General features: G+C 38.8%; 1 protein-coding gene across 1 annotated transcript in view; it reads right to left on the reverse strand.

Moving 5' to 3' along the window:
• Positions 1 to 1,265: 1,265 nt before the first annotated feature.
• Positions 1,266 to 9,089, reverse strand: part of LOC132113470 (FACT complex subunit SSRP1-like) — a 12,536-nt gene continuing 4,712 nt past the window's right edge. The window contains exons 7-18 of the mRNA XM_059521244.1: positions 8,622 to 8,751; positions 7,507 to 7,610; positions 7,297 to 7,425; positions 6,058 to 6,279; positions 5,881 to 5,953; positions 5,272 to 5,401; positions 4,010 to 4,055; positions 3,797 to 3,932; positions 3,549 to 3,716; positions 3,231 to 3,328; positions 1,768 to 1,945; positions 1,266 to 1,700 (exon numbers count right to left, since the gene is read on the reverse strand). Coding sequence (XP_059377227.1) covers positions 1,656 to 1,700; positions 1,768 to 1,945; positions 3,231 to 3,328; positions 3,549 to 3,716; positions 3,797 to 3,932; positions 4,010 to 4,055; positions 5,272 to 5,401; positions 5,881 to 5,953; positions 6,058 to 6,279; positions 7,297 to 7,425; positions 7,507 to 7,610; positions 8,622 to 8,751 — 1,459 coding nt within the window. The 3' untranslated portion in view covers positions 1,266 to 1,655. The remainder of the gene's footprint in view (positions 1,701 to 1,767; positions 1,946 to 3,230; positions 3,329 to 3,548; positions 3,717 to 3,796; positions 3,933 to 4,009; positions 4,056 to 5,271; positions 5,402 to 5,880; positions 5,954 to 6,057; positions 6,280 to 7,296; positions 7,426 to 7,506; positions 7,611 to 8,621; positions 8,752 to 9,089) is intronic.

The following is a 9,089-nucleotide window of genomic DNA, read 5'->3' on the forward strand; positions in this document are numbered from 1 at the left end:
TTTAAATCTGGATAATTGTCCAATTGTTTGTCATTAAATAAACATCTCAGAAAAATGTGAAGGGGTTTCAAATCGGAATATGACTTTTTTGTTATGAAGCAGGGAATAATTTTCATACACGTCTTCTATAGAGGACAAACGGCTGTTAATCAGGCATTTTGGGGAAACACAAGAAATTATAGAAGCTATTATTATACTTCTTTTTCACTATGGTTTGCCACAAGAACACATTAATTTGTAAATTAGAGACAATCTATAAATGCATTGTATAGAATGGGAAAACCAATTTATGGACATTTTACACATATAATCTATAAAGCACACAATAGTATATCAAATCATCTTGTTTTATCTTAACAGGTGAGAATCATCTTTGTACAAACTTTGGCTAAATAATTGTTTATTTTTGCCTATATATGTGCCTTTTCATGTGTATTTATTTTCAATAACCTAATCCTGGCGTCATCATTAGTATTTCATAAACTATTCATGTTAGCATGTAAATCATGTTTTATGGTCATTTAAAAGATTTATACTTTACCATAGACATTGTCCTACCTGGCTTATATGGTATTAACTGTATTAAAATTCATGTTAATAACATTTATCTTTTTAATGCTATGTTACTAAAAATCCCACTATTTTTCCTCCCTTCACATTTCAGTCTTTAATGTTTTATATCTTTCTATATTTACTATAAAATGGTTATGTTTGGGTTTGGTGATTTCAATAAACACTTCAAATATCTATAAAACTAAAAGAGAGTAAAATCCAAGCCCTCATCAGATATATTGTCCTTTAATGTATAAATCCTAAATATCTCTTTAATTACGCTTAAGTTCTCTCTTCACATAATCAATGTTCTAAGGATGCAATTATGCATTAATTATGCAAACATACTATTCTTCAAGTCTTTTAAATTGGTACTAGTACCTAAACAAGCACTAGTAAGTAATATTACCTAACGGAGTAGATAGTGTCTAAAAATAGATTCTAGCAGCACAAAAAAAAAAAAGACTAAATGTGAAAACAGCTTGCCATACAAATTCACATCCCTGATTGAACAGCAATGTTTAACAGTATTTTAACTGATAACAGATTGACCATTCACTTCTGTTCTGAGAATGAAGCTGAGCTTAACTTCTACCGTCATCACTTCCTCACCGCTTGCTGTTTTCTAACACACTTAATCATCTAAACACACTTAAGTATCATCGGTCAGGACGTCACATGACCATCACACACACAAACACAGGGGCACTGAATCACTCACTGACCTTTTATTGCAAAACAGTGAACATTTTGATCGTTTAAAATACAAAACATGTCATCTACTGAAAATAAGCAAACATTTACTGAAGTGCAGTTTTACCATTTTGAAAAATAAAACAAAAAGGCAAAAAATTGAAAATAAAAAGAGGGCAAAATCCTCTACAGGTAGTTCTATCTACACTTCCCTGAATTATGTGCATCTACAAAAACTGAAAAAAAAAACCAGATCTGAGAGTTTCACAGATGACGGATGGAAAATGTATTTCCAGGTTCTCAGTCTGAGTGCTTGCAGGCACTGAAGTAGAAAGTCTTGGTCCGAGTACTCTTCAGTTATTCCTGGTGAACCCTGAGATGTGGAAATGTCTCTGAGCGGTCCGTGATCTTCAGTCGGACCCTGACTCCTCTGAGCTGGCCGGTGTGTCCTCATCCTTAGAGGCCTGGGACAGATGAAGCAGGTTAATGATGCACACATCACTGTGATGAAGCCCAGAACACACACACACACACACACACCTTGCGTTTGCTGCCTCTGTCCTGATCAGATTCAGACGAGCTCTCCTCGCTTGAGATGAATTCTTTACTCTTAAAGCTCTCGTTTACAGGTTCCTTCTTCTCCTTTTCTCCTCCACTCTTCTTCTTGGCCTCCACCTTTCCTCCTTTCTTTTTCTTTTCTCTGAAAGCACAAGAAATGACTGTCGACATAAAGGTGCAGGTAACAACCGTCGTAACGTACACTAATGTTCAAAAGTTTAAGGTCAGTGATTTAAAAATGTATATATGTTTAGCAGTAAGTGCTGAATCCTGAAAAATAAAATGCTTCACAGTTTCCACAGAAATATTGAGCAGCACAACTGTGTTCAACACTGATAATAATCAGAAATGTTTCTTGAGCAGTAAATCATCATATCTTCATGATTTCTGAAGATCATGTGACACTGAAGACTGGAGGAATGATGCTGAAAATACAGCGGAGCATCACAGAAATACATTACTCTTTAATATATATTCATATGTAAAACAGCTGTTTTAAATAATAATATTTCAAAATTTGTACTTTATTTTCTGATCAAATAAACAAACTTTGTTAAAAAAAAAAAAAAATAGAGACCCCAAACCTTTTAACAATATTGAAGGATTAATCTGGTGATTATTTCTTTGATGTAATGTTATAAGAGTACAGTAAACAAAAAAGCTTTAAAATATAAAGCGGTTCTAACATAACGTGTGTGTCTGCACGCGTGTGTGTGCGTGAGTGTATGTGTGTGTGTGCGTGCATGCTCGTGCGTGTCTGTGCGTGTGTGTGTGTGCGCGTGTATGTGTGTGTGCGTGTGTGCATGTGTGCGCGTGTGTGCGCGCGTGTGTGTATGTGTGAGTGTGCGTGAGTGTGCGCGCGTGTGTGTGCCTGAGTGCGCGCGTGCGTGCGTGTGTGTGCGTGTGTGCATGTGTGTGTGTGTGTGTGTATGTGAGTGTGCGCGCGTGTGTGTGCGTGAGTATGTGTGTGTGTGTGTGCGTGAGTGCGCGCGTGCGTGTATGTGTGTGTGTGTGTGTGTGTGTGTGTGCGTCAGTGCGCGCGTGCGTGTATGTGTGTGTGTGCATGTGTGTGTGTGCGCGCGTGTGCGCGTGTGTGTGTGAGTGTGCGCGCGTGTGTGTGCGTGAGTGCGCGTGTGTGTGTGAGTGTGCGCGCGTGTGTGTGCGTGAGTGCGTGTGTGCGTGCGCGTGTGTGTGCGCGCGCGTGTGTGCGTGTGTCTGCGCGTGTGTGTGTGCGTGTGTGTGTGTGTGTGAGTGCGTGTGTGCGCGTGCGTGTGTGTGTGTGTGCGCGTGTGCGCGTGCGTGTGTGCGCGTGCGCGTGTGTGTGAGTGCGTGTGTGCGCGTACGTGTGTGTGTGTGTGCGCGTGCGTGCGTGCGCGTGTGCGTGTGTGCGCGTGTGTGTGTGTGTGTGTGTGTGTTATGGGGCTCACTTGGTAACAGACGCAGCCGCTCCTCCTCCACTCTCTCTGTACTCCTTCATGGCTTTCTCATATTGTTTCTTGGCCTCTTCTGCTTTTCTGTCCCATTCCTGAAAAACACAGGAGAGACGCTGAGCTGAACGCACTGCTGAATCAAATCAACCAGTCACAGCACAGCACAATAAAACCAACCACAGACTGATAATTCAGTGAGTGGCTAATAAAAGTCTTCAGTGCTGCAGCGCACACAATATGACATTTGCCACAGAAATACATAATGTGTTTTTGAAGAAGAGTTAACGGAGGCAGTGAAGACTGATCTTAATTCACCTCTTTGCGGTCTTTGCTCAGCTGTTTCCACATCTCTCCAGCCTTCTTGGAGATTTCGGTGACAGATATCCCAGGATTCTCGCTCTTGATTCGCTCTCGGTTGCCGTTCAGCCACAACATGTAAGCGCTCATCGGCCTCTTCGGGGCCCCGGGGTCCTTCACCTTCTTCTGTTGGCCACAGAGAGACGAGGAGAGGGTTAATAAAGCTGTCATTCATGAGATATTGAGATGCATGAGATGTGTCTGACCTCTTTCCGTGGTTTCCTCTCTTTCTTCTCCTTCACCACTTTCTTGGGCTTCTTTTCAGGCTTCTTCTTCTTGCCTTCTTCCTCGCTGTCTGCGTCGTCCGCCTCGCTGTCGCTCACTGAAGCGTTACTGTCATACCTGAGGACACAACATCATATCATCAGAGACACTCACACATCTAAAGAGCAAGGGAAAGAAAGATTTCAGTCTCTTACTCTTCAGGGACGTCATCATCCTCTTCTCCAGGGTTGAAAGACTCGTCTACAGGAAGATAACGGATATTATCTACAGAGCTGAGATTTTACTTTAAAGCTTTAGAGACTCAAGCCGCATGTCTTTAGCTATCTCACTATTTTTAAATGATCACCAAACATTCAATCAGATTCAATCACTGTTTGTAGAAAAAGCAGGATTGCATCGCGATGCAATGATTTCACACTGATTTCATGATGATTTTCTCTTATTTTTAATGCGGCAAATTTCTTCGTGAAATTGAAATAGGTCAAATAACTTGAAAATCCCTCCCAAAAATCCCAAAATCAAATAATAATGTAAATAAAAGGCTTTGCTTGTGCTCTTTACATTTAAAATTAGAGGCAACCGCTGCATTTTAATCCCAACAAAGATGCTATAAAAAAAACCTGACAAACAAGAATTAGATCCTTTCGATTTTTTACAAAAATTATAAGAAATATATAAGAAATATAATCAACAAATAATCTTCTTTATATATTTGTTTGAATTTAGTGGAATAACAGCAAAACAAAATATGCTTTCAAGATTAGGCACCTGCTGAAATTATTATTTTTAAATTGTGATGTTTAATTTTATTGTTAGAGTGCTATAAACCATATTTTAATCATATTTTCACCATATCACGAAAAACAAATTAATTAAAAAAAAACTCAATATTTAATTTACCATGCATAACATGCAAAGGTTAAGCCCCTCCTTAAAGGGCTCACTAAGTGAGAAATAAAATCAGTGGGCGGAGCTAAAGAGGCAGTGATGTAGAAGTCTTGTTACACTGTGATGTAATAATGGTACATTCCAAAAGGAGTCGTTTTGGAATGTCACATTATGACATCACAGTGTAACAAAACCCCACCTCTGCAGAAGATCATCAACGCCTACTTCTACATCACTGCCTCTTTAGCTAAGCCCACCAATTCACACATGGGTCAACACATCAGTGTGAATAAACATGTTTTTACCACTACTGCATAATCTGTACCAGCTTGATGTATACGGAGTATCTACACATTTCTAATCCAAACGAGCCGTTATTTCCAGAATAAGTATCTTTTAAATATGCAAAACTGTTAGCCAATCACAACAGCGGATGTTTACTAGAGTCTTAAATGCGCACCGTCTATAAAAACAGATTGTTCTGTAGAGAGGTTTAAAAACCTTTTATTATTTTTCCAACTAAAAAAAGCAAGAAGAGCCCTGTGTATTTTGTGTGGTGTGTCAGTACCGCTGTCTCCCTCCGATTCGTCGCTGCCGTCTCCCTCCTCTCGGATCTTGCCCTCTTCTTTCATCCGCTCCAGGTAAGCATCATGCTGGTCTTCATCAGAGTCGCTGTAGCCGTCGGCTCCTTTCATGCCCTAGCACACACAAACCACACCATAAATAATGTCCATGTAACACACGTGCATGTGGGTGTGACAGAGAAAAATAAAACTCACACAGCATCTGGAACACAACATGATCACATTTTCACATTTGATCAAAAATACAGTGAAAATTGTGAAATGTTATTGCAATGCAGGAACTGCATTTATTTGGAAACTATATTTTTGTAACATGTCTTTACTGTCAATTTTGATCAATTTAATGCATCCTTGTGGAGTAAAAAAATATTTTTGTATGGACCCTAAATTTTTCAACAGAAGTCAAAAACATTTATTTCCAATTTTTCCATTTGCTGTACAATACATACATACATATATATATATATATAATTTTTTTACCATAATTAATTCTAATAATGCATTTGTTCTTTTTTTATAGCCCTGCCGAGCATCTTACTTGTGTGCATTTTGTCTTAAACCAAAATAAACGTGTTGAAAACGACAGAAATTACCTCTTTAATTCCTCTGTTCTTGATGTTCAGCTTTTTGGCATTGACAAAGTCAAAGAGTTTTCCGTATTCTTCCCTACACAAGACAGAAGAGAGGAGATCTCCGTTATCTTCTGACTCTTTGACCTGATGCTGCAGACATCTCCAGCTCATGACGGACAGATGCGGTCTGTGGTTTACCTCTCGATGTTGCTGAAGGTGTACTGGTTATTCTGCTTGGTCTCGATCTCGAAGTCGAAGGAGCGTGTGGTGGTGGTTCCTCTGGCGAAGTTAACGCAGGAGATCTCCTCGAAGCGCAGGTGAACCGGAGGCTTGTGCACGTAGATGAAGCCTCGCTCCAGAGGATACAGCAGCCCTGAGCTCGCCTTGTACGCACACGTTATACACTGAGAGCCCGAGTGACTGCGCACGCACGCGCACACACACACACACACACACACACACAAGGAAAACCATCAAAACCAGCTCAACTTGATTATAAACATCAGAACTAGAGTTGGGAATTATGAGCAATTTATAACCACAATATTTGGTATAAATAGGAGTATGCAATATTTACCTAAATAAAAAAAAAAAGACATTTTGGACACAATATTAAAAAAAAATTTCTGTTTCGCCAATGAAATATCTCCAACTAAAGCTGGAGCGGATCATTTGTGCATCTCAGAGCAACACTGCAGTGATTCGTTCCTGAATCTTTTTTTGAGCATATCATTTGATTCAATAATCCATTCGTAAAGACAGACACTAGCTACATTTCTAAATGAACCATCAGTTTAGAACAAACTATTTGACTCAATGATTCAATAATCCATTTGTAAAGACAGTCACTTGCTTCATTTCTAAATGAATCATCTGCTTGAACAAATCTTTTGATTCAATTATCCATTTGTAAAGATAGCCCCATGCTTCATTTCTAAATGAATCATCTGCTTTGAACGAATCTTTTGATTCAATGATTCAATAATCCATTTGTAAAGACAGCCACTTGCTTAATTTCTAAATGAATCATCTGCTTTGAACGAATCTTTTGATTCAATGATTCAATAATCCATTTGTAAAGACACCCACTAGTTTAGTTTCTAAATGATTCATCCGGTTTCAACGAATCTTTTAAATTAATGATTCCAACGAATCACTCATTAAGATCAGGACTTGCTGCCACCTGCTGGCGGTTTGTGTCACATTTATTTATCCATAAACTAGCCAATGCAGTACAGTACAAAAACACAATGTACAAAATATGATTTAATTATCAAATATATAAAAATGCAATAAAGAGCAAATCATTGAGGATGGATCTTTCTGAATGCATTTCTCTCTAAATGCATTAATGCTAGTAAATCACCCACCCCTGATGAGAAACATCAAATACTGAGTTTAATCTCTATACAGCGGTCATCTGTGTGTGTGCTTTACCCCTGGAAGTTTCCGGGCACCGTGATCTTCCTGTTGACCAGAGCCTTCATGACCCTGCTGACGATCTCGAAGAGCGGCCCGGACATGTTCTTACTGAGCTTGCCTTCATAACGCTTCTCCACCTCGTCCCTAGAGAGACAGAGACAGAGACAGATCAGAGACAGATCGGCGGTGGACCTCGGACACACAGAGGAAGCCCAGCGTACTCACTCGCTCATGTTCAGAGCCAGACTGAGCTCTTCGTCTTTAGAGAAGAGGAGGATGAGGAAGTGATAACGCGTCTGACCCTGTTTAATGGGCGGATCCAGACTGATCTGGAAACAGAAGCATCAAGACTGGGTCATGAGTCAAAGATAAACCATGAAGCAGCATCTGTAAAGATTTACTGATGAATAAATCCCATGATTCTGCATTTAGCCAGCAGGTGGCAGCAGCACCAATGCATTATTTAGCACAGGATACATAATAGGGATGTTTACATGCACTCCGTTTTATCAAAACAAAACAATCAGATTCTGTGTTTTGGGATTTCTTTCAGATAATTACACTATATTTTGCAGAGTGTGTTTTTGTGCTGGTACTTTAGCAGGTTTAGGCCAGTCATGGATAAATAAATGACACTAAAATCACCAGCAGGTGGCAGCAAGTCCCTTAATTAATTGAATCATTCATTTCAAACGATTCGTTTAAAACAGAGTCATTTGCAAATAAAGCAACTGACCATCCTTATGAACGAGTCATTGAATCACTGACTCGTTCAAAAACAAATTCACTCAGAAATGAAACACTAAAGTTTTGCTTAAAGACACAAATGTTCTGATCAGAACTATTTTGTTGGAAAAAACTGAAAAATAAAGACAATAGTGTCTAAAATGTAACTCACTCAATATTAACTGCTAAATTCAAACTGTATATTACCACAATAATTAAATTGCACTCTTTTATAATTAATAATTAAATTGCACTCAATAATTAAATTGCACTCTTTCTTGTGTGATTTTACATAACTATATAATAATAATACATTTTATATAATAATAAAAGAAAAGCCCATACAGGGATATTTTTGGGGGATATTTTAAATGCATTCTAATAGACTTCATCACACAGTCAATGCTTCTAGACTCTCAAGACGTGTTTGTGTTTGGTTTTTTTGTAAAGTGATCAAGTAATGTCAGATTGCATATCATTAACACAATCATTATGATATGACATTTGACTGATTAAATGAAGTTTCCAGGCTGACCGAGTCACAGATCCAGTGGTAAACTGATTATTGGAGTGCATCAGGTTTAGTTTGATGGAGTGAATCCCACAGCGCTCACCACGAAGAACATCTGCCTCTGGTCCTTGTGCGGCAGCAGGAAGAGCCGCAGCACGGTGGTGTAAGGGATCTTATAGTCAAACGTCTTCCCGTGCAGGTGGAGGAAGGTGGGGTAGATACGGATATCATACCTGAAACACAGACGCTATCAAGATGTATGCTGTGTCTCAAAGCTTTCTTATTCATTTTAGAAATAAACACCGTTTCTGATTCATTTATTTGGCTCCACAGTGTTTGCTGATTGAAAATGACGCTCACGTGCTCTGATAACAACAGCTTTGTAGGACTAGACATTATCTGATTTAGTCAGAAACTGCACAGAACACAAATATTATAGTGATATTTAATATTCTTGTTAATTTTATTGTTACGCTTTCAGTAAAAGTGTGGTTATTTTATTGGCTGGTGTTTTTAAATTCAGTATCACTGAAAGTAGTGTTAAATTTAAAAGTCTTACGAAGTCACTTTA

The sequence above is a fragment of the Carassius carassius genome, chromosome 33, assembly GCF_963082965.1.
Source record: "Carassius carassius chromosome 33, fCarCar2.1, whole genome shotgun sequence".
Taxonomy (NCBI): Eukaryota; Metazoa; Chordata; class Actinopteri; order Cypriniformes; family Cyprinidae; genus Carassius; species Carassius carassius.